Below are 25,913 nucleotides of genomic sequence, written 5' to 3'. Positions count from 1 at the left end.
GCTCACACTGATCTGAGAACATGAATGATGACGCTCACACTGATCTGAGAACATGAATGATGACGCTCACCCTGATCTGAGAACATGAATGATGACGCTCACACGGTGCTGATCCTCTCTGTGTTTTAATGAGGACGTCTGATGACGTATAAACATGTTTGTACAACACACATAGAACCACAGTTATAGAAATACAATCGATTTGTTTCTATTTACATTAGATGAATAAATAAACAGGACAACAGTGGTCGACTGAGTCGGGAACATCACGTGCAGGGTGGACCAGTGGTTAAAGGAAAGTCACAGGTTCAAGTCCTAAATCTGCCAGCGTGCCACGGAGCAAGGTGCTAAAAAGAACTGATTTATTAAAACACTCTGGTGTGTATGGAGGATAAAACCTGACTTATTAGGACATAAATAAATGGACAAAGTAAATAAAATGTTCAAAAGGCACAAAAATGTAGAAATACATCCATTAATGTATAATAAATACATTAATCATAATTTGTATTTGGAGGAAAAATATAAAACAGGCATTAAAGAGATTATTTTTTACCAAATTTAATTAAAGATCGAATTAATTAAATGTTGCTGAGGGAAAATAAATCCGCAGCTATTTTATTTACAAGTTTACTAATTTTTAAAAATTAATTTATTAGTTTATGTTTTAAATCATCCATTAATTTATTTGTGTCCTAGTAACGCAGGTTTGAGTCCTCCATACTGTCATCTGAATGGATGTTGGACGCCGTTATCAACATTTGATGTTGTCTTTAAATATCAAACAATCACAGATGTTCATAAAACCAGAAGAAGACGTTGTTTTCCGTACTGACGTTACGTTGTTTCTGTACGTATTTTACTTAGTTTACGTACTTATTTCAAGCCCAATTGGATTTTTTTCCTAAACCTAAGAGCGGACGTTACCGTACTTTTGTTGCCTGAAATCATGACGCTTAATGTCTGTGTGACGTCGTGCTATTTATACGTCTTCCCGTGAGACCCGGTGAGAACATGTGACTCTGGGGAAGACAGAGAACAGTAATATTTACCTACGTGTTGGACAGTTATATAAAATATAAATATAAAAATAACACAAGAGGTTGTGCAGCTGCAAAGTCTGCGAGTTGTTTTTAGGACTGAACAAAGTGATAAAGTTTAGTGGTTAATCGTCTCGTAGCAGGAATCCACACACGTGAGCTTTGGTTTATAAAGTCTCTGCTTTCATGCTTATCTCTCTAATATATATTATATATATATATTATATTATATATATATATATATATTCATGAGGCTTCCACTACTGTCAGACTGTGTCGTGACGATTCCCTAAAATCTCTGAAGAGGAAAACTGAAGTGAAACTGTGCAACACGTAACAACATCCTGTACAAAAAGGTGCTTTTAACAAACATTGTGACTGAAGATAAGGTGTATCTGATGACTGTATGAAGATATTTACACATTTCTAGATATTATTTATCTACATAATGCCGGAGAGGACGCTGCTGTTATCTCAAGAAAGTTGTTTTTTGATCTTTACATGAAGAGGAGTCGTAATCACACGAGATATTCGATCTTCTAAATGTCCGTTTTCTTGAAATAATAATAATAATAATAATTATACATTTTAAATATCAAAATGTTTTTAAGACGGCGATTCATAATCGCTTAGAATAATTACAGATAATTCTTTCATGATCTAGCTGTTAATAGTCGTCTGCTGTAGAATAATATTTAAGTAGTGAACATGATATTTGAACTAATATGATTTTATATATCTGTGAGGTTCATTAATCAGAGTTTTGATCCGTTTCTTCAGCTCAGACTCTGGAACTTCTCTCTCAAGTTCTTCACGATGCTCTGCTGACCGCCGTCCGTCTTCTGTCCGCAGTGCGAGCTCGTCGTCTGGGACTCGTCGCCCTGATCGTTGGAGGACGCCGCCGCCGCCGCCGTGGCGTCGAGCTCTTGAGGCCTCGCCGGCTCAGTTTTGACTCTCACGTCCTCCCTCTGTTTGTACTCGTCAGACTCCTGATAGACCCGGCAGCGGTCGATGACGGCCATGATGGAGATCTTCTCCCTGCTGGTGGGCGAACGGATCTGAACGTAGTTCTCATCCCCTCCGTCCTCCGAGGCCTCCGCAGGCTCTGGGAGCTTCTCCATGACGATGATCTTGTGTTCGGAGTCGTCCGGCAGCGGCGCCTCGGCCGCGACGTAGTAGCCGTCGTGGTCGCCGTCGTAGTCGACGTTAGCAACCTGGTGCTGGAGCTTCTGCAGCTCGCTCATTTGTTCTGCGCTTAGCCGAGGGTCCAGAGAATTGGCTCTCTGAAGCCGTCTCCGGCGTTCCTCTCGGCTGGCGTTCCGGCTGCGGAGAGGCTTGTCCGACGGCACCTCGCCAGAAGCTCCGTCAGCGACGAGGAGGCTGGAGGAGCAGCTGGAGTGCCTCCTGAGACCGCCGTCGAACAAATGCTCCGGCGTGGAGCGACTCCGGCTGATGGGACTCTTCTTGGTGCGACCGTGGTCAGAGTATTTGGAGCGGAGCTCTCGGACGTCGGGCCAGTTGAAGCCCTCGATGGGCAGAGGAGGACTGAGGGGGCCGAGGGGGCTGCGGGAGCGAGCCCGGCCCGAGGAGACCGCCGCGGAGCTGCAGGCCAGACCCTGGATCTGGTCTACTGGGCCCAGCGGTAGAGAGGTCGCCTGGTTCTGAGAACCCAGCGGCAGAGTCAGGTTGGGTTTACCTGCAAAACATTAAACACATCATGAATTTAAAGGATGATTCTGGTTTTCTCTACAACCTGTTAGATCATCTGACTGCTGGCGTTTCTGGTTAATCTGTCAACACAATGTGAAGAAAACTTGTTTTAACGCCACTAATTTCTTTAAGGCATTAATGCAGTTGATCATCCGGAGGTCGTAGCGGGCTAGAGTGAAGATACAGATATCATAAGAAAGTAGAAAACCTGATGAATCCATCGGTACCAACCATGTCATACTAGCTCGTCATGAAGGAGGATAAATAACGCTCCAAAAAAGTTGCGCTAAATTTTAGCGAGGAAAAACTGGAATGGCCATTTTCAAAAGGGACTAAAGCGGGTCTACTGTGGGTCTCAGAGGGTTAAATGAGACACAGTTTGCAAATGTGTCAGCAGAAAGCTGCTCTGCATTCAGTCCGAAGGCTGGTTGATATTTGAGGAGACAAAGACAAACAGACGTCACAGTACCTGAACTCTCCTTCTCCTCCATCACACAGGGTAAGGTCTTCTTGCCCATCAGGAGGCCTTGGCTTCGCTGTCGGACCACCGGTTTGGTCGTTTTGATCCGCTGGCTGTACTGACGGGCCAGATTGAGGACTTTGCTCTTCGCCTTGTCTTCGTCGTCCAGCTGGTTTGAATCCTCACTTGGCTTTCCCCCCTCTGCCTCCGCCTTCAGCTGGACGACCCGAGGAACCGCGACCCGAGGAACCCTGGCCCTGACGCCGCCGGCGGCCTCTTCCCCGAACACCTTCAGGGCGTCCTTCAGACTTCCTGTCCGGTTCAAACCGGGGGCTTTGGGCTTGAGGGGCGAAGGACTGGTGGATTCCTCGGTGATGGTGCTGAGGTCGGACGCTCCGCTGTCTCGCTCACAGCTCTGCGTCGTCTCAGAAAGGCTGCTGGTCGCTTTGGGGTTTCTCGGAGCTTCTCGAGGTCGTTCTCGCACTCTGTCGTCGCTTTGTGATCGGTTGACTTCACGCTCCATCGTCTGCCAGATCTTGATCATGTCAGATGAAGGTCTGAACTCTTCTTCCTCAGATGGATTGTCCTGCAAGCTATGAGATCTGGACCACTGGTATCCTTCTGAATCTTCTAGATCTGTGCTTCTCTGATCGGACCTGAACGAGTCCAACGAGTCACTAGAGACCATGCGGCCCCGGGTGTCGGAGGGTAAAAAGGAGTTTGACTCCAGACTGGAGGACCTGGTCGAGACGAAGGGATTTGTCTGGACGGTTTCATCCTTTGGGATGCTGTTGAGCCGGCTGACGGAGCTCCTGACCAGCCCGGTCGGGATGTACGTCAGGCTCTCTCTGCGCTGGAGGCTAAAGGTGGCGTCCTGGTTCTCATAGTAACTCTTGATTTTGCCGATGAGGAGCTGGTCCTGCTTGGACAGCGTGGAGTCCCGCCTCCGCCGAATGCCTCGCTCCGCTTCGCAGAGGCTGTCGTCCTGAGGAGACAGCAGGGTCAGATCCGTCGCGCCGAAGGTCTCCGCGGGATCGGAAGAGATGCTGTTCACCCGCAGCGTTCGGTCGGCGGGTTCGGCGCTGAGGCTGAGGCTGCTGCCGGTCCTGCTGGGTAGCCGTGGTGACGCGCAGCTGAGGGAGTCCAGGCTGCCTCGTTTGATGCTGTTGGTGAAGTGCTGAGCGATGGCGCTGGCTTTGTCCAGGACGGAGGAAGGAAGGATGCTGGAGGTTTCACCCTCTTTCTCTGGTGCCTCCTTCACATCCTCCTCATCCTCAGAGGATTCGCCACTACTCAGGGTTTTTGAGTCTGAATCCGGTGTGGCAGGAGACGGCTGCTCTGTCGGCTCTGGATCTCTTTTAGGTCTCAGTTCTTCTGATCTCTGAGGAGAAGTCCTGGGAGGTGTGTCCGGATCAGAGGAGGGTTCTGGTTGAGGGTTTTCTGTCGGTTCAGACTCTGACGTCTTCTCCTGCGCCAGCTTATCTGTGGAGGGCTAGAAGGGAAGAAACACTTTTAATTTGTAGCTAGTAACAAAACGAAAACAAGCAACAACAACAACAACAACAACAACAACAACACGGTGCAGGAAGAGAAAGTATTGTTTATGTCACTTTACGTGCGGTCTTCATTTGACGAACAAAGTTAGCAGACAGTTAGCGATGGATTTCACAGGACAATATTCACAACATGGATTCATTTTGATGAGAAAACGTTTTGATTCTGTTGATCGGTGGATCCTTATAGGATAAAGGAATATAAATAAATAGGAATGGACACATATACAGACTTTATCACCGCTTCAAAGGGAGGGAGACAATTACACTTTGGTGCTCATGGTTTCCATAAAATGAACTGGACGATTTGAATCGTGGAGAATCTAACCGATCTAACGATGTGATGACTACAACAATAAAAGCGGTAACTTCCTTCTACCCGAGCATCGTGATGGTATTGAATCAGGAGATGCGTGAATCGGTGAATCGTCCCAGCCTGAGGAGTTATTTTATTTCACAAAGACAGATGAAAGAATTGGAAGCGAGTGGAACAGAGGCGAGACAGGAAGTGATGTCAGGACTATGTCATATCAAACCTGTGCTGTTATTTACCTTCTCACACGTCGGTTCAGTTCCACCCGGCTCGTCCTCTTCAGGATCTCGGCCGTTTTCTTTGTTGCAGCCGTTGGAGGAGACGCTGCCGCCGTCTGCCTCCTTCAACACAACAACAACAAGACGTCAAATAAACCTTTAATAGTTTTTATGTCATCAATGAAGAACAAACCGACTGCATCAGCGTTATTCCCTCTAACATTTAATAAAGGGTCACTTCACACAAACATCCTGTTCTCCTGCTGAAGAACTAAAACAAGTGTAACGTCTGACGTGGTGAGACAGGAGATCTGTGTGTATGTATGGTTGGATATCACATGTTCTACAATGTGAACTGACCCTTTATGAACAACAATAACCATCAGTTAAGAGATGAACCAGCTTCACACCACACAGATCAGTCTCTGAAACCAGCAACAAAACACCGACAGGCAGCAGCAGTGAAGTCAAACCAAACAGGTCAGATGATCTCCGGCCAAGCAAAACGCATGAAGTGAGAAAAAAAAAAAAAGTAGCATCAGCTGCTGAAAGAACTTTTAATTTGTGTGATCGAAGGAACAGTTCAGCGTTTTAGTAAATCCTCTCGTTCTCCGTCTGCAGTTAGAGATGTACGGCCGATCAGTCTCGTACGGCTAACGCCTGAAGTCCCGCGTACAAACACTAAAACCATTGCTATGTATAACAGACCGTTGCTATGTATAACAGACCGTTGCTATGGGCGCAGTCCGGATGTCGGACTCTGGCGGACCATTTTCTTCAGTAAGTAGCCGTGTAATAAGCGGGATAATGAACAGCTAGCGGGTCATTGTTGTGAAAGAATCCCCTTCAGGGTGATGAGAGGTGCGATGATGCGGCATCGCACCTCTCATCACCCTGTCGGGGCTTAACGCAAACTCGTTTTAACGCCAATAATTTCTTTAACGCATTAACGCAACTTGTGATGTTTAGGTTGTAGCGGCCCCATTTTAAAGCTAGAGTGAAGATACTGGTATCATATGAAATCTAATGAATCCATTGGTACCAACCATGTCCTACGACCTTGTCGTAAAGGTAAATATCCCATTTCTCGCTTGAGTTGAAATATTTCAACTCCTGCAAATTCCGCGTGTTCGCGACGTATCATTTGCGTCGCCCGGCACGCGTCTATTCGCCTCTTTGCATTGACTTTGTATGTAATAGCGTGCATTCTTGGTGTGAACACATTATTGTTCGTCCAGTAACATGGAGCAATTTCATTTTGAGATTTCTTTGAGTGACCTTTTCAGTTTTGGAGAAATTGTAAGTTATTTAATAGTCGAGTGAATTTAAATTTTCCATAAAAGAGAAGTTACAGAAATGTTTGTTTATGATGTCAATGATCCTCAGAGAACTGGAATCGGCATGTCAGACTTTAAAAGATCTAAAATAACAGTCGGTGAATCTCTATCATGTATAATCAGTAATGAGGATTTATTAAAAAGCTGAACTGAACTTTGGTCGTGAAGGTTTTTAACTTTCAGCAGTCGTGTGTCCGTCAGCTGCTGTTAGTCCCACACATCATGCTCATGCAGCAGGTAACGGCAGGAAGTGGTCGCTGAGCGCTGTTATCCGTGACTTTAGTACGTTACGGAGCTGCGGAGGGATGTTGGGAGGAAAACGTGAATGAAGACCGTCACCATGGTAACCCCCGTTGACAGAAGAGCCCAGCAGGAGATGGCGGCCAGCACGGAGCTGACGAAGTCCTCTACCTGCTCGTCCTCCAGCAGGAGGTCGTCCGACTCGCTGTCCTCCGCCGCCGTCCGATGAGACCGCTGAGGAGACAACGTCCCCGCCTCTTCCTCGTCCTCGCTGCAGATCAGTCGGTCCAGTGAGTCCTTCCTGCTGCCCAGCTCTTCTTCCTCCTCTTCTTCTTCCTCCTCCTCCTCCTCCTCCTCCTCCTCGCCCAGGCCGCAGCCCAGCGTGCTGCTGCTGCTGCTGCTGGCGGTGGCGGGCTGCAGAGAGCGCCGCTCCTGAAAAATCCCCCCCCCACTCACTGTCTGAGAGCTGCAGGATGCCACGATGCTGATGATGAGTCACAGACCTGGTTCTACCAGTAACCTTGTTCTGATCCAACACAACCCGTTCATATACCACTAAGGAGGCTCATCCTCCCAGTACAGGGTTAGTCTACTGATGGAGGAGGAGAAGGAGAAGAAGGAGAAGAAGAACAAGAAGAGGACGAGGAGGAAAAGAAGAAGAAGATGAAAAAGAAGAAGAAGAAGAGTAGGAGAAGAAGAGGAAGAAGAGGAAGAAGAGGAGGATGAGGAGGACGAAGAGAAGAAGAAGAAGAGGAGGAGGAGAAGAAGAATGAAGTAGGAGGAGAAGAAGAAGAAGAAGACAAGAAGGAGAAGAAGAGGACGAGGAGAAAAAGAAGGAGAAGAAGAAGACAAAGAAGAAGACGAGGAGAAGAAGAGAAGAATAAGAAGAAGAAGAAGAAAAAAGAAGAAGAAGAAGAAGAGTAGTCCACGTGTTAATATAAAGTGTGTGTGTGTGTGTGTGTGTGTGTGTGTTACCTTGACGACGGCTGTGTGGTCAACAGGAGAATCAGCAGCAGAAGCAGAAGAGCAAACGATTGATTGGTTATTATCACTGATCAGGTCATTCATTCATAAACTATATCAATATCTATCAGTATATCCACGTCAGTTTGAGGCAGTGTTGTCGCCATGGTAACGATATATTTATATTAATATTTATTATCCTCACCTCTGTTGCGCTTCAGTGTGTGTTTGTTCGGCTCTGAAGAAGAAAGAAAACAAACAGATTTAATTAATGGAAGAAATCCATCAACAGGAAGTAGTGTCTGTGTGTGTGTGTGCGTGCGTGCGTGTTTACCGGACTGTCGTCGTCCCTGGCGACCGTCTCGTTGAATCTCGTCGGACTGACAGGACAGAGCTTTCTTCAGCCGCTCAGGACTGTACCGATACCTGGGAGGATCTACGGGACGAAACAACAACATGAGAAACTACAAGTACAACTCTGAAGTACTTGTACTTTACTCCACAGGGACATACAGTACTTTTTACTGTACTACAGGTCTGTGACAACTGTAGATTAAGAAGTTTTTATACAGTCAGTATGCAGGAAACTAAGCTGCTCTGTAAAAAGTTGTTAAATTTATCTCAACTTCAACCAGCTACAACATTAAAATAATAATAATAATAATAATAATATAATATATGAATATAACACTCATCATGAATACTTCACTTTTGACACTTCAGCAAATAATACTTCTGTACTTTTACTTAAAGTTACTACGAGGAACTTTCATTTTGTGTTGATTTTGGCAGAAGTGTTTCACCAGACTCCGTTCAGAAAACCTAATTTTACTGACAACTCTGATATCTATCGATCTCCTTCAGTCTGAAGTCATTAAGAGATAATAATTAACTATCTTTAGATCACATGATAATTAAATCATGATGTGATAACAAACTAAAATACTTTAAATGGATTTCTTTTTAAAAAAATAGTGAAATTAAATCTCTTTTATTTAATTTTAAATCAACGTTTTAAACATGTACTTACAGATGGAATCCATTTCCAGGATGGCCTCTTTAGCCTGAAACAAACAGGACAACAACCGTTACTACTGCTGCTACTACTACTACTGCTGCTGCTGCTGCTGCTGCTGCTGCTGCTGCTACTGCTGCTGCTGATACTACTGCTGCTGCTGATACTGATACTGGTTAAACTGGTGAGTGTGTACTGGTGTTACTGGTGTTACTGGTGTTACTGGTGTCTGACTGACCTTCTGTGGGATGATGGCGTGGTGGTTCTCTAGAATGATGCGTTTGATGTGATGAGCCCACAGCTTCTTCTCCTCCACCGTCTTCGCCTGGAAACATTTAGACAACAAACATTCAGCTTTTCATCTTTTGAGTTTCCAGACAAACACAACGCTGCACTGAATAGATATATATAGAGAAATATATACTGTATGTTTATATGTACAGTACACGTATAGTGTAACATAACAAAGAACAACTAAATCAGTGAGTCGGAAAGGTGACTAAAATTAAAATGATGGAGTTCCAGAAGAAGAGCAGGTGATCAGGTGATCAGGTGTGTTGGTTATCAGGTGACCAGGTGAAGGTGAGTATGTGGTCTCACCTGGACGGTGTGAGGCTGTTTGGGATGTTTGTAATGAGTCACGCTGAAGCTCAGAGAGTCTTTGGCACTTTCAATCAGCATCAGAGTGGAGCACTGAAACCACACAAATAAATGAATGAATGAATGAATAAATAAAAGAGTAAATGAATAGATAAATAAATAAATATATAGATAAATGAATAGTACATAAATAGATAGATAGATGAGTAGATAAATATGCAAATTAATAGATAAATAAATAGATAAATAAATATGTAAATGAATAAATAAATAAATAAATAGATGGATATACATAAATAACTAAATTAATAAATAAATACATACATTTATATATATATAAATACATATATATATAAATACATATATATATATATATATATATAAATACATATATATATATATATAAATACATATATATATAAATACATATATAAATACATATAAATATGTATTTATATATATATATATATGTGTTTTTATATATATATATACATATATAAATACATATATATATATATATAAATACATATATATAAATACATATATATATATATATATATATAAATACATATATATATAAATACATATATATATAAATACATATATAAATACATATAAATATGTATTTATTTATATATATATATATAAATACATATATAAATACATATATATATATATATAAATACATATATATATATAAATACATATATATAAATACATATATATATATATATATAAATACATATATATATAAATACATATATATATGTATTTATATGTATTTATATGTATTTATGTATAAATACATATAAATATGTATTTATATATATATATATATGTATTTATATATATATATATAAATACATATATAAATACATATATATATATATATAAATACATATATATATATAAATACATATATATAAATACATATATATATATATATATATATATATATATATATATATATAAATATATAAAATATATAAATAAATAGTTGAATAAATAATAGTTGAATAAATAAATACAATTTAAATAAATAAATAGATAAATAAATATAAATATCAGGTTTATTGTCTGGAGGAAACTGGTGTTGGTTTACTTCCTGCAGTGTTTCTTTGTGTTATTCAGAAAGTGAAGTGTTCCTCACAGAGATGTGCGTCTTGTAGGCGTAGTGCTCTCCGCGGCGTTTGGTGATGAGCAGCATGCGGTCGAACAGGAAGAGCGTTCTCTCATTTTTGGCTCGATGGACTTTGAAGGTTCCCTCCAGAACCAGTTCTCCGTACGTGGTGAGGTCCTGACCTTTCCAGTTCAGCAGCAGAGACTGAACCTCCTGGAGACACACAGTTTCAGTACATCCCTCTATGCAGTACAAGTACCTCAGATGTGGACTTGAGTCCAGTACTGTGACTGACCTGCAGCCTGACGGCGTGCTCGTGTTTCCTCTTCATGTCGTTGATGTACCACGCCACGCCCGTCATGGTGTAGATGGCCTCCTCCACCACCTCGTAACCCTCCTCCTCTGGGTCAAAGTGCTTCGCTATCTCCTACACAAAAAACATCATCATCATCATCATCATCATCATCATCATCATCACCAAAGAACAATCACGTCTGATCTGGAGAAGATGCTTTTATGTCATCATGTTTTGACTGTTGATTATGGAGGGCAAAACCTGCCAATATAAATGAATAAATAAAAAAATGACTCAATAAATACTGTAAATAAATGTCATTAAATGTAGCAAAAATAAGATTAAAAGCCATTAATTAATTGATGAATTGTGACATAAATCGATTATTTCTGTTTTAATTTGCTTCTTTATTTATTTATCTTTGTATTAATTCCCCTATTCATTTACTCTTCTGTTTAATTTTTCCTTTTATTTATTTATGTATTTTTTTTTAATAATTGTTTAAATTATTTATTTCTGCATTCATTTTTATTTATTTTATATTTATTTTTAAATGTATGTATTTAAGCATTTATTTATGCAAGATTCTCACTTTACATTTCCCGCCTTATTTATTTCCCCAAACTTATTTATTTCTGTTTTGTTTTCTTTATACTTTTCTTTTTACAGTTTTTATGTAAAATAAATAATTAAAAAAAATGAATGAATATCATTTTTTTGAAAACTTTATATAAATAAATAAATAATTAAAACATTTATTAAAAAATAAATACATAAATAAATAAAAGGGAAAATTAAACAGAAGAGTAAATAAATAAGGGAATTAATACAAAGATAAATAAATAAAGAAGCAAATTAAAACATTTTATCAATTAATAATGGCTACATTTATTTTTTATATTATTTTTGCTACATTTAATGACATTTATTTATTGAGTCATTTATTTTTTATTTTGGCAGGTTCCGCCCTCCATAGTTGCTGTGTGAATAACATTAATAATAATACTGTATGATAATAATAAGCAGGTGTGTGGTACCTGGAGCAGCAGGTGGTATTTGAGGATCCTCTGAACGGGTTTCAGCAGGTATGAACCGAGAGGCAGCGAACGCTTCAACGACGCCTGACGGTCACGGAAAAACTTGGCCAGAGTTTTATTCCTCATGCACTCCGTCAGCGCCGCGACCGAACTGCAACAGAACAATGAGACGGACAGAACCAGGTGTGATTAAAGTGAAACAGGTGTGAACTAGTGCACAAGGTGTAGAGACAACAGACGGCAGAAGGTCAACGTTTCAGGACGAGAAGAATTGAAATGTGAAAATCGCTCATTCAGTGACAACCAGACCTGAAAATGGAACAAGAACCGGAACTTACTTTGGGTAGTTGGTGCAGTACTGAGTGTAGATCTCAAAGTACTCGCTCTGACAGGAAACAAAGAAACATCCTGTTAGTCAACACATTAAATATGTCACCATCAAGAGGAACAACATCAACTGAATCATGTCAACAGCTCTACTGTACGGAGATATCTGATAACTGCATCCTTTTGTTCTGGTAGAAGAAGTTTGTGATTTTAATAAAATATATAACTATATATAACAATTACGTAAACAACTGATTTATAGAAAATAATCACAATGTTGGCAACAAATAAAGATTTTCCTCAACTGATTTGATCAAAATAAATAAATATGAGTTCTTTTTTTAATTGATTATTTATTTATATAAAATAAATAATTATATAATTATTATTTAATTTTATATAAATAATAATAATTAGATATATAATTATTATTTATTTATATAAAATAAATAATTATATATATGATATATCAACAATTAATTAACACAACAATTAACAGTCAATAAAATTATTTTGATTCTTTTTACGTATAAAAAACATGTATAAATCATTAACTTTTTTTAAACTACACCTTTTAATTTGAAAATATTTTAATAACCCTCATGTTCTTCAGATCTTCATTCCGGGACAACAAACATCATCTATTGTCTTTATTTTTTTAATTATATATTTCTTACCTTCATGACGAAGCACCTGGCGATGGCGACGGGGTCGTTGTCACAGAGGTCGAGAGCCTGAAGCAGCTCACTGTGGACAAGAAACGTAGTTACCATGACAACGACGACGACAACTTCAGTTTAGTTTGATAATCTAGTGAATATTTTGGAGTTTTTGATCGCCTCAAAACCTCATCATCACTTTATTACTCCTCTCCAATCAGCGACTAAATGAACCTAAAGAAACATTTAATGATGATTAAATGGAGTAAAGATGTTCACAACAATCTGCTCTATAAACAGAAACACCTGATCACCTCCTCCTCCTCTGACAGTAGATGTAGTGATGTCACCTGACCAGCAGGTGGAGCTGTCACTTCAGTTTGTCTAAATCAAGTTTTGGAACTGAAATAAAACCTCATGTCAGAGTGAACAATAATATTATTTATAATCTCTGATGAGAAACATGATTCAACTTGAAGGGTTTGATTCTTGGTCTCTGTCCCCTGGAGGTGGAGGTGATCAAAACAAACGCACCCAACAGGAAGTGGATATCAGTCCTGTGTGATCATGTAGATCATGTTATTTATTCTGAATATTAATAAAGTCATGCCACCGCACACCGAGCAGCCGGGACGTCCTGCTCCATAAAACAAACTCACCCTCCCTCCGACAGGAAGCACAGCGAGCGCTAACCCTGAGGAAACGTTACAACAACCTTCAGCCAACACGTCCCCATGGACACATATTGATTATTACTGATTCTTATAATTGATTATTACTGATTCTTATTATTGATTCTTAATGATTCTTCTTCTTCTTATTCTTATTATAATATTATTGTCACCTGTTGAACTCGTAGATGTCCTCGATGTTTCCAAACAGAGAACAGACCTGCTCAGGACGGATCGATAGATCACACTGATCAATGATGTGGGCCAGGTAGTCCTGCAGAGGGGGGGAAAAGAGAGAAAGAGAGAGGAAGGAGAGTTCAGAAGTTACAAATTAAATCATATAAAATATGTTTTAATCCAAACAGTCAGAACAAATTTAATCTGATTACTTTCTGTTTGGATCAATTAAAGTTTGTTTCTGCTGATTGATTTAATGTCATTTTAAGGTTTTAAAGGTTTAATTTTTATCATTTTTTTAAGTTGTAAATATTTTTAATTGTAATTATTTTATATTTCATTTAAATTGTAGCTCATCTTCACTTAAATCTAAAATAAATCAAATTTATGTTATTTTCAATTGATTATTTAATTATATAAAATAAATAATTATTATTATTTATTTATATAAAATGAATACAAATGATAAATATAATTATCTATTTATATAAGATAAATAATAATTTTATATAATATAATAATTATTTATTTATATAAAAGAAACAAATTATATATAAATCGAATTATTATCTATTTACATGAAATAAATAATAATTATATATAAGTATAATTATTATCTATTTATATAAAATAAAAAAATATTAAACATAAATATGATTATTATCTATATATAAAATAAAAAATAATTATATATATAAATATAATTATCTATTTCATATAAAAGAAATAATTATATATAAATAATAATTATTTATTTATATAAAATAAATCAGTTATATATATAAATATAATTATAATATATTCATATAAAAGAAATAATTATATATATTCTAATTAATAAACACAACAATTATCATTCAATAAAATATTTTTGATTGTTTTTACATATAAAAACATATGTACAAATTAACTTTTTTAAACTACATGTTTAAATTTGAGAATATTTTAAAAACTAAAATATTTATTATATTCCGTATATATTTTAAATGTATTTTCTTTCCCATTCACGATGTCTTTAACATTTAACATTTAACAGAGCGTCTCTGTCTCGTTGAGGACAGTTCGTACAGCAACCTGCAGGTTCAGGTCTTCACTCTGGGTCCAGGTTTATCAGTGATCCTCGCTGTTACATAAGCAGTTAATCCAGAAGGTCTTAACCAGTTAATTATAGTCGGTGACGTCTCGCAGCTCAAACACTGTCCTCTGGACGTCGTCTCTACAGGAAGTGAAAACTGGTTGTGTCTCCTGACGGATCAAAAAGCTCATGAAGAAGAAATCAATAAAACTATCCCAGATAATTAAAGCTTCTATATGTTGAGTCTTTAAATGATTGCAGCATCTTTTATAGCATTATTTCCACTTTTCTATTTACATTTATAGCATTATTTTTTTTTGTAGAAAAATTTGTGAAGATTAGAAATTATAAGAGTGCGTGTCTTTTTTGATACGACAACCATCGTTGTAAAATCCTGTATATAGTAGAGTGATGTTAAATTATGAAGAGGGCATTTTAACATCCTGTAGAATCCAATGTGGATATCACTGATGCTTTTATTTTGAAGGCTACAGGGTAACTCTTCCTGTGCTTGGTGACTCACCTCTACGATCATGCGCAGGTCTCTGACGTACATCCTCTCCGTCTCGATGATCTCCATGACGACTCGGTCCAGGTAGGTCAGCTGAGGGTTCGGCGCCATGCTTCTGCTTATAAACGGTGACCTCCGGCTGGAGGCTCGACTCGGCGTGGACTCCTTCTTGTTGTTGTTGTTGTTGTTGTGTCTCCGCCCCTTACCGTCAGGCTCCCGGCGTGGCCGCGTCCTCCCCTCGCCCTCTGCAGCGCCCTCTGCAGGGCTCAGGTCCAGGTCGATGTCGGAGGTCTGGTCGGACGGCGGCGACGGCGGCGGGGGCGGGGGCGGGGCAAGGTTGTCGTCTCGGGAGGATCCGGAGCCCGAGGACAGCGTGGAGATCAGGCTCGCCGGACGGCGCTCGGAGGAGTCGGACGGCGTGGCCGACGGAGCGCGCTCATTGCTGCTGATGGAGGCAGTGGACAGGCGGGGCGACTCTGAGGAGAGAGGGGGCGTGGGGGATGGGGGGGGGGGTGATGTCATTAAACTGTCTGACGGGTTTAACGAAGAGAATCGACACCAATCAATCAGAACAGGTTCGATTAGCTGATTCTGATCCAGAACAACGCCAGACAGACATTATTTTATCTCCATCTTTAGAAACATTGAATGCCGAGGAGAACGTTTACGTCATAAACGTTCTTTTCTTTAGTTAATCGTTAATGAAATGTGACAAAAACAGCAAAAAGAAGAGTTTGTTCTGAAATGTTGAAATACTGAAACGAACTAAACCAACAGTTCTCACTAACAACTCATCAAATACCGCCGCTTGGTCGGTGTCCCTCGGCATCGGAGACCGACGCACGGGGTACCCTTACTTTTGGACGGATCGGGGACGGCGTGTTAATATATGCTTTTTACATGCTTAGTGTCCTTTCAAAATAAACTTCATTTTTACAGGAAGTAAGTTATAGGCAACAAAACCACTTAGTTAGGGTTAGGAAACGATAATGATGACTCACGTGACTAATGGCTAACGATACTAACGACAAACGTGACTAGCTGTGATCAAACTGACTGCACTGAAGTGAATGTGAAAACCTTCAACTTCCAGTCAGTTTTTTCACAATAAGAGCCTCACTATGATCAAAGAACGTATATTACCAAGTAGTGAAAGTCAATTGTTCGTTCCATTGCAACATCAGCGACCAGCAGCAGAGCTACGCTTCCGCCATTTTGGACTGAAAGTAAACAGTAAAACGTCCGCCTACACAGTGCCTTACAAAAGTAAAACTAAACTATTTCTATTCTATTGTCATATTCTACCGTAATGGCCTGTGTTGAACAATAAAATATTATAAACATATAAGCGTTTTCAATCCAAAATGGCGGCATGTCAAAAAGACACTAGAGTTTCGTCTCTTTGCTTTTATACTCTTTGCTATGATCACTGAGGGCAGACTTTCACAATAAGAGTCTTACTATGATCACCGAGGGCAGACTTTCACAATAAGAGTCCTACTATGATCACCGAGGGCAGACTTTCACAATAAGAGTCCTACTATGATCACTGAGGGCAGACTTTCACAATACGAGTCTTACTATGATCACCGAGGGCAGACTTTCACAATAAGAGTCCTACTATGATCACCGAGGGCAGACTTTCACAATAAGAGTGTTACTATGATCACCGAGGGCAGACTTTCACAATACGAGTCTTACTATGATCACCGAGGGCAGACTTTCACAATAAGAGTCCTACTATGATCACCGAGGGCAGACTTTCACAATAAGAGTCCTACTATGATCACTGAGGGCAGACTTTCACAATAAGAGTCCTACTATGATCACTGAGGGCAGACTTTCACAATACGAGTCTTACTATGATCACCGAGGGCAGACTTTCACAATAAGAGTCCTACTATGATCACTGAGGGCAGACTTTCACAATACGAGTCTAACTATGATCACTGAGGGCAGACTTTCACAATAAGAGTGTTACTATGATCACTGAGGGCAGACTTTCACAATAAGAGTCTAACTATGATCACTGAGGGCAGACTTTCACAATGAGAGGCTAACTATGATCACTGAGGGCAGACTTTCCCAATACGAGTCTTACTATAATCACTGAGGGCAGACTTTCACAATACGAGTCTTACTATGATCACCGAGGGCAGACTTTCACAATAAGAGTCCTACTATGATCACCGAGGGCAGACTTTCACAATAAGAGTGTTACTATGATCACCGAGGGCAGACTTTCACAATACGAGTCTTACTATGATCACCGAGGGCAGACTTTCACAATAAGAGTCCTACTATGATCACCGAGGGCAGACTTTCACAATAAGAGTCCTACTATGATCACTGAGGGCAGACTTTCACAATAAGAGTCCTACTATGATCACTGAGGGCAGACTTTCACAATACGAGTCTTACTATGATCACCGAGGGCAGACTTTCACAATAAGAGTCCTACTATGATCACCGAGGGCAGACTTTCACAATAAGAGTCTAACTATGATCACTCAGGGCAGACTTTCACAATAAGAGTCTAACTATGATCACCGAGGGCAGACTTTCCCAATAAGAGTCTTACTATGATCACTGAAGGCAGACTTTCACAATAAGAGTCTAACTATGATCACTGAGGGCAGACTTTCACAGTACGAGTCTTACTATGATCACTGAAGGCAGACTTTCACAATAAGAGTCTAACTATGATCACTGAGGGCAGACTTTCACAATAAGAGTCTAACTATGATCACTGAGGGCAGACTTTCACAATAAGAGTCTAACTATGATCACTGAGGGCAGACTTTCACAATAAGAGTCTAACTATGATCACTGAGGGCAGACTTTCACAATGACAGTTTGAGATATTACAACATAAAGATGGTTGTGGTTTCGTTGAGACAAACTTTAAGGAGTTTGTTTTTTGTTCCTGAAGCAGACAGTTTGGCGTCGAGATGACGTCATGGCGTCTACCTGCCAGGTTAACTCCCCTCGTGGATTCAGACAATGAATCATCCACGTCTCTCAACATCTGGACTGTTTCATGTTATTTTTATCCGCTGAAGAATTTAAAGAATCCGTCACAACAGGTTTGTTAAATGAAGAAGAAGCAGAACACTCAAATCCATCAATCGCATCACAATCAGCCGGTTCCCTCCACCAACAGGCAATCTGATCAGATCAATAACACTGATTGATGATAAATTGATTTATTGTGATTTCTGGAACATGCTTTGATTCTCTCTGATCTGACATTTATGTATTCACACGGCGGCAATGTTGAGCTCTGATGGAAACTAGTTACTTTAAACAGACAGATTTCACAGTTATTAAAGTTTATTAAGTCTGTTGTAACAGAGTATTTAACTTTACGTCTATGAGATGGACATTTTTAGCAAGTTTCTGTTATTTTTAAACTATATTTTAATGTCCAACACATAAATAAAGTTACTGAAATAATAAATGTGTATCATGGCTGCATATTAAAGTCTTAACGTCGTCTCTAAAGTATTGCCCAAAATGTTTAAATTTAAAACATTTCAATAATTTAAATGAATAAATAGGTTAAAAGAAAAGTGCAACAACCTAAAAACAATCATGTAGTCTTGTTAATAACTGCATGTGATAAAAAAATTTACTGCCATTTGAGAGGAATGTTAACATAGCATGATAACATGTTGTACTAACTATTAGTTAACATAATATGATGCTAAATGTTAACATGATTGTACTTTAACACAATAAATGTTGGGCAAATTGTTCACGTTATCATGCTAAATGTTACAAGTTAACAGGTTTTCAACCAAATGTGGAAATGATTTTTATCTAAATTTAGATTTTCCACCCCCAAATAACAGAATAATAAACCTCCACATCTACAGGAAAAACTCTATCACTAAAGCACTCAGTTAGTGCGCTTACAGCTAGACAACATTATTGGTCTGGAAACAGGCGTGTTAGTTTTTTAGCGTGTAATCTATGAAAAGTTGAATATTTGAGCTTTAAGCCGTTTCCCATCCTCAACGCTCAGGATGGCCGCCGTGTGGTTTGGGTCGGTGTTAGCGTGTTAACATACCCGCTAACCACTCCTCGGAGGGTTTAGCTAAATATCTGAACAGCAGAGACACTGACAGTCGACCTGAGACAGAGAAAACACAACGACCAAACATTTAGACCAGAAAACAAGACAAACATTTACATTAACTGTAATGAAATGTTTAAAAGTGAATGTTTTATGTTAGCTGTGCTGCTGCAGAACAGCATGCAGTGTCACCCAACGCTTTACACATGAACACATCTTATCATGCTAAAGTTATGTTGCAAACTAACAGTAAGCTCAGGAATGTTTGCAAACTCAAGCTAACATGTTTAACATATTAAGTGTTAGCATCAAAACATGGTAAATTGCTACATATTAGAATGCTAACGCTCAGAATGTTAACGTCAACAGTTAGAAAGAAAACACCAATCTGTTGGTTGAAGTGTAAAATATATATTTATGTTTTGATCTAACCCAGGAGGAGCGCCGGGCTGTGAAGCTAATTTTACATCGTGGCCAAACCGTGTAAATTACAACTTTAAACAGACAGATTTTACTGCTATTTAAACTCTATTTATTAATGCTCCAAGTTCATGAACAATATCTACACCTTAAAAATGATCATGGTAACTTCCACATGACATGAACTCCACGTAAAGTTAACAGAGTTTAACTTTGAGTGAATCAAATAATCCTGAAGTCAAAATAACTTCACATTAACTTCAGATCATAATTTTATGTTGACTGTAGGTTTTGTCCTCCATCACTTCCACTGAAATCACTTCAGAAAGAGGTGAACAGGAGGAATGATGATTAATAATAACAAAAAGCTCCTTCAGTGAACATCTGGGTAAACATCTCTTCATGCACACATTTTTTAAATAACACAATCTTTGGACTTGGGGTGGGGTATCAAGTAATTTCAAGTCAAAAGGTTCAAGTCTAATAAAGTCACTGGTGTTAAAGTCCAAGTCAAAATGCAAAAGTCGAGTTTAAAGTCATCAAATTTGTGACTTGAGTCTGAGTCATGTGACTGGAGTCCACACCTGCTGGTACTTGGTACTGAGTTATTTCGGTCGATGCGTACCGATACGCCTCCCTACCCCCGACCTTGAGTAACAATAAAAAAAAAAAAAATTATTAAAAGGCATACTTGCCAACCTTGAGTCCTAAAAAATAGGGAGGATTTGGAAAGCAAAGTATCAGAGAGTCGTTTCACAAACTTGTTTCCTGCATTTTGGTGACTTTAAAAAAAAAAAATGAATATAGCAAAATGATAAGTTCATGCATTTTTATGTTCAATACTTTTAAATCTCAGGAAAGAAAAATGTGTCCCTCTGGTGTGAATCTCTGGCATAATCTAATATTCATCAGCTTTATTAATCTTTTGCTCCTGCTTGAGTATTTCTTTCTCTTAGTATTCTCCATTTCTCTCTCCGTCTCTCACTCACTGAAGACACAACGTGACGACGCCACCACTGCGCTCTGAAACACGTTATTTCCATTAACTGACGGATTTTCAGTGCGTCGAGCAAAGCCCGACTTCGGGAGGTGTGCGCTGAGATGTGTGTAGATGTGGTGTAGCTCTATTGCCATCCGGCTATGGCGAGCTGTTTTAACATTTAAAGGTCCCATATCGTGCTCATTTTCAGGTTCATACTTGTATTTTGTGTTTCTATTAGAACATGTTTACATGCTGAAATGTTGAAATAAAAACTTTATTTTTCTCATTCTGTCTGAAACGCTCCGTTTTAGTGCATTTCAACGGAATTGCAACAGAATTGCGGTGCTAGTTGCAACAGCTTGGGTACATGTTTACTTCCTGTCAGTTGATGTTATTTACACAGACTGCAACAGGAAATAAACTGGGACATGTTTATGTTTAAAGACGTGTAATGGTCTAAATATTGTATATTTGTGACATCACAAATGTACAGAAATCCTAACGGCTTGTTTCAAACTCACAATTTCTAAATACGGGCTGTGTGTGTTTCTCCGTATATTGAGCATTTTGATAGTTTAACAGTATTTATAAAGCACTTAAACCTGCTTTATAATATAAAAGACATGAAAATCTCACTTTTTCCAATATGGGACCTTTAATAGCTAAGCTTGACTATCCGGAATTAACATTAGAGATATCCACAATTATGTTTTGACTAATCTGAATTCTTATTCAAGATATCTATAACATCATTCTGACTAGTTAAAACGACAGTAAGAGATATCTGTAATTCAGTTCTGACTGTCCTAAATAACAGTTACAGATATCTCAAACCTCATTATGACTAGTCAGAGTTGTTGTGCACGACGTTGCTCATCAAGCCTTCCCATCTGAAAAAGCAAATTGCAAAATGACGTTGCAGATATCTCTAATGAATATCCTGTCTAGCTATTAAATATTAAAACGGCTTGCCATACGATGCGCCTCTCTACAACTGACCTTGAGTAATAACAATAAAAAAAAACTAATTATAAAAAGGTGGCTATAAAAACAGCTAATGTATCTCGTTGATCAGGTGTGACTCGACGTGAGCACCTTAGTGTGCCTGAATGCAGCGTTAACACAGATTTACATTCAGTGTGAAGAGTTCAGTGTCTCTGTGTCAGACTGAAGCAGCAGGAAACATAAACTCTGGTTCTCCTCCAGTCAAACCAGCGACCACGAGAGAGTCTGGGAGTGTTTGAATGAAAACAATTTCAAACTACACACACACACACACACACTGTGTCCGTTAGCTGTTTGGCTTCCTGCCAGTGTGAAGTCAGCGGGGCGTTCACTGACCCAGCAGGAAAGCAGTTTATGGACTCCAGGCACTCAAACGTGACACCATGAGAGCGTGCGGACCAGTCACAGCTGAGCGTTTACATTCAAACACACACGTGAACTTTGACCTCTGCTGCGAGATTACAGCGAGTTCTCCGTCCTCATGAACTCATAAAAACACCAGTTAGTTTCATAACGTTTCGAAACACTGTAAATATAGAAGACGGTATAAAACAAAATATGTATATTAATTAAAAAGCTTAAAAGATATTCTTATAATGCAGCTTTACCACTGTTACAATGAGGCTAAAGAAATAAATGAAAACCTCCGCCGACGCTCTGCAGCGACTCACCGAACCAGCGGCGAACAAACACTGGTCTGAGCCGCCGCTCCTCTCCGACCCGCCTGAAGGAGATCTTCACCTCCTCCTCTGAACATGAACACCTCACCACAGCACCTCCTCCTCCTCCTCCTCCTCCTCCGGCCAGACTCCTCCACATGCTCCTCTGATAGCCCATCAGCTCAGATATGATCCCTCAACACAGACTACACGACTTCTTCTCAGACGTTACAGAGAGAAGACTGAAAACATTGAGTTCTCCTGCAGCTTTAAAAAGACACCTGAAGGCTCCACAGAGTGAAGTGACATACATGAACACACCTCCTTTAACTCCACAGACAAGAGGAGGGGGAGATAAAACTGGAGTAGAGGGAGGAAAAGGAGGGACAACACACAGAGGAGGAGTTATTAAAGGAAGGAGAGGAAACAGGAAAAGAACAGGAGGAGGAAGAGGAGGAAGCAGAGGAGGACAAGGAGGAGGAAGAAGAAAAGGAGAAGGAGGAGGAGGAAGGAGAAGGAGGAGGAGGAGGAGGAGGAGGAGGAGGAGGAAGAAAATGAGGAGGCGGAGGAGAGTTCTTAAAGTTGTTATAAGGAAAGGTCATAAAAACATTAAAACCTCTGGAATATTTACACATCTCTAAATACTACAATACCCATGAGCCTCAGCTGCTGCTGCTATGAAGAAGAGCCTGAATCAAGGCTTAAACACATCGCCATGGTTACTGAATTCATCCCAAACTGATCCAGAATCAGACGCCTGCAGCAGAGGATCTGAATACTGTATTCATCACATACATGTAGTAAAATGCACTTATAATAACATTAAATATAATAATGAAGCTCCTCAGGTTGCACTAATAGACTGCTGTTAAAAATCAGGATTATAGGACGGATACAAATACATAAATATACATACAGTAAAATGTACAAATGTCACAGCTCCATCATGCATGGTTCCCATCACAGCTGTGGTTTGATAAACAAGCTTTGATGTGAGATCCTGCAGAGCGCCGACCTTCAACTGACTCACTTCCTGTCTGACCTACAGGACGCTTTGAACTCTGCACCAACAGCGTGTGCACCACGACAGAGAAGAAGAAGAAGAAGAAGAAGAAGAAGAAGAAGAAGAAGAAGAAGAAGACGAAGAAGAAGAAGAAGAGAGGATAGAGAAGAAGAAGAAGAAGAGGAAGAAGAGATGACAAAGAAAAAGAAGAAAAAGAAGAGATGACAGAGCAAAAGAAGGACAGAGGAGAAGAAGAAGAACAAGATAGGATAGAGAAGAAGAAGAAGAAGAAGAAGAGGAAGAAGAGATGACAAAGAAGAAGAAGTAGTAGAAGAAGAAGAAGAAGAAGAATGGAGGACAGAGAAGAAGAATGGAGGACAGAGAAGAAGAATGGAGGACAGAGAAGAAGAAGTAGTAGAAGAAGAAGAAGAAAAAGAAGAGATGACAGAGAAGAATGACAGAGGAGAAGAAGAAGAAGAAGAGATGACAGAGAAGAAGAAGAAGAAGAAGAAGAAGAAGAAGAAGAAGAAGAATGGAGGACAGAGAAGAAGAAGAAGAAGAAGAAGAAGAAGAAGAATGGAGGACAGAGAAGAAGAAGAGATGACAAAGAAAAAGAAGAAGAGTACCTTTAATGTAAATTAGGTGTCAGAGTGAATAGAAAGCATCAAATGGACCAGTAGAGCGTTTAGAGAGTTTAGAGAGAGTTTAGAGAGAGTTTATCAAGCCGACCCTCCGACAGTTACTAAATTAGTTAATCTGAAAATAAAGATAGATGAGTTATTGTATCTGATAATAAATATTATTAATGTCAGTTTGAACTATAAGTATATAAATGAATCCAGTAAACTCAGACTGATGAAGCAGTGATCAGCTGATCTGAAGGGGGGGGGGGTTTGTTTGTGTCTCAGAGCGTCTCAGAGGGGCGGAGTCATGAGGCAGCATAATGTTCTGACTGTTCTGAGACACAACGGAGCTCTATAACCACGACGTGTCATCAGGATGCAACGGGACTCATTCATGTTGGGACAGCTTTCATCAACGAGGGTGGACAAAAAAATAGAAACACCTCTGAGACATAAACATGTCCGCTGCTCTGTGATCCTCTGAGTTAAAACGGCAGATTTCTAATTGTAGTTCTGCATTGTGATCTCAGAAAATCCCCTGGGCAGAGGACACATTCTCAGATGAAACATGTTGTTCTCTCCGCTGACCTCAGATCTGTTTCTCTGTAGTGACTCACGGCTACAGACAGGTAGAAACATTCCTGAGGAGACGCATCACTTCCTGTCTGACTGATGTGTTATCAGGTGAACAGACGTTCCTCCTCTCTGAGGGGGAGGGTTATCAGAGTTCCTGCGTGCCTTGCTGTGGGTAGGATTAACCCCTCGTTTCCCAGCGGCTCACGGACGTCACCTGACCAGGACGCCTTCAGTACACACACAGTCACTGAATCCACCAATCAGCTTGCTGGATCCTCAGGTCCACACTTCCTGTTGTTGAAGGGAACATTCTCCACCTTATATGTGGATGTCCAGTCAGTGTTGATGGTAAATGTTCAGAGCTGTTATATTGATTCAGATGAGTTCTGCTCGTGGGGAGGTGCCAGCTGTGCCTACATGTACCAGGATGCATTGCGCCGGTCATAACCTCAACCCAAATGCAGCCTCGGCCTCTCCGCCGCATTTCTTCTTTTCTTTTTAATTTATAAGGGACATGTAATGTTTTATACTTCTGGTGAATATAATCCAATCAATCTTGTTTCCATATATGTATTTTGTATATACAGTTCCCTTTGTTAACACTTTATTTTGAAAACCGGATGTAGTCATACGTGTAAACTTCCTCTAACTTCTCCAAGTCCGTCGCTAGCTCTCCCGTCAGCTTCGTTATCATTATTTGACATTCATTCATTACAAGTCAAAATAAGTTGTGTTTATAAATTCTGAAAATAAAAACTGAATTGTTTTAATTTGAAATTATTGTGTAGTCATCAGAGTGAAGTGTGTGTGTGTGTGTGTGTGTGTGTGTGTGTGTGTGTGTGTGTTTCTAATCTGTAGTAATGAGGATTAGTTTAATCCAGCAGCACACAGAGTGAAGAGAATCAGCAGAGATTACACTCATTACAACCAATCAGCTGCTCTCATCTCCAACACCAAACAGGATCATATTATGATGTTATGACTTCATATATAGGTATAATACATAGATATATGATAGATATAATATATAGATATTCCCCCCAAACAGAGCTGAACGAGAGAGCATATGAATCATCAGGCATGCTAGACCAATATAGACCAGGATAGCACCACCATAAACCAGTATGCACCAGTATACACCAATATAGCCCAGTATACACCAGTATGCACCAGTATACACCATTATGCACTAGTATGCACCAGTATGCACTAGTATACACCAGTATGCACCAATATACACCCATAC

General features: G+C 39.7%; 1 protein-coding gene across 8 annotated transcripts in view; it reads right to left on the bottom strand.

Annotated features, from left to right (window-relative positions):
- Positions 1-109: 109 nt before the first annotated feature.
- LOC141756519 (pleckstrin homology domain-containing family G member 3) overlaps positions 110-25,913 on the bottom strand; it is a 31,930-nt gene continuing 6,126 nt past the window's right edge. For 2 of the 8 annotated variants that reach the window (XM_074616324.1, XM_074616327.1), the window contains 17 exons: positions 15,334-15,797; positions 13,732-13,832; positions 12,906-12,975; positions 12,240-12,286; positions 11,902-12,052; positions 10,865-10,996; positions 10,600-10,782; positions 9,450-9,542; positions 9,088-9,174; positions 8,865-8,898; positions 8,169-8,270; positions 8,040-8,072; positions 7,847-7,857; positions 6,971-7,303; positions 5,316-5,417; positions 3,220-4,702; positions 110-2,736 (listed from right to left, as the gene is read on the bottom strand). In XM_074616324.1, coding sequence (XP_074472425.1) covers positions 1,817-2,736; positions 3,220-4,702; positions 5,316-5,417; positions 6,971-7,303; positions 7,847-7,857; positions 8,040-8,072; positions 8,169-8,270; positions 8,865-8,898; positions 9,088-9,174; positions 9,450-9,542; positions 10,600-10,782; positions 10,865-10,996; positions 11,902-12,052; positions 12,240-12,286; positions 12,906-12,975; positions 13,732-13,832; positions 15,334-15,797 — 4,346 coding nt within the window. In that variant the 3' untranslated portion in view covers positions 110-1,816. Of the gene's footprint in view, positions 2,737-3,219; positions 4,703-5,315; positions 5,418-6,970; positions 7,304-7,846; positions 7,858-8,039; positions 8,073-8,124; positions 8,271-8,864; positions 8,899-9,087; positions 9,175-9,449; positions 9,543-10,599; positions 10,783-10,864; positions 10,997-11,901; positions 12,053-12,239; positions 12,287-12,905; positions 12,976-13,731; positions 13,833-15,333; positions 15,798-19,393; positions 19,457-22,477; positions 22,787-25,913 lie in introns of those variants that run through there. The other 6 variants (XM_074616320.1, XM_074616322.1, XM_074616323.1 and 3 more) reach the window with 6 other exon arrangements.

The sequence above is a fragment of the Sebastes fasciatus genome, chromosome 18 (assembly GCF_043250625.1).
Source record: "Sebastes fasciatus isolate fSebFas1 chromosome 18, fSebFas1.pri, whole genome shotgun sequence".
Lineage (NCBI taxonomy): Eukaryota > Metazoa > Chordata > Actinopteri > Perciformes > Sebastidae > Sebastes > Sebastes fasciatus.
The sequence above is the reverse complement of the archived record's forward strand: the minus strand, read 5'-3'. Positions and strand labels throughout refer to the sequence as shown.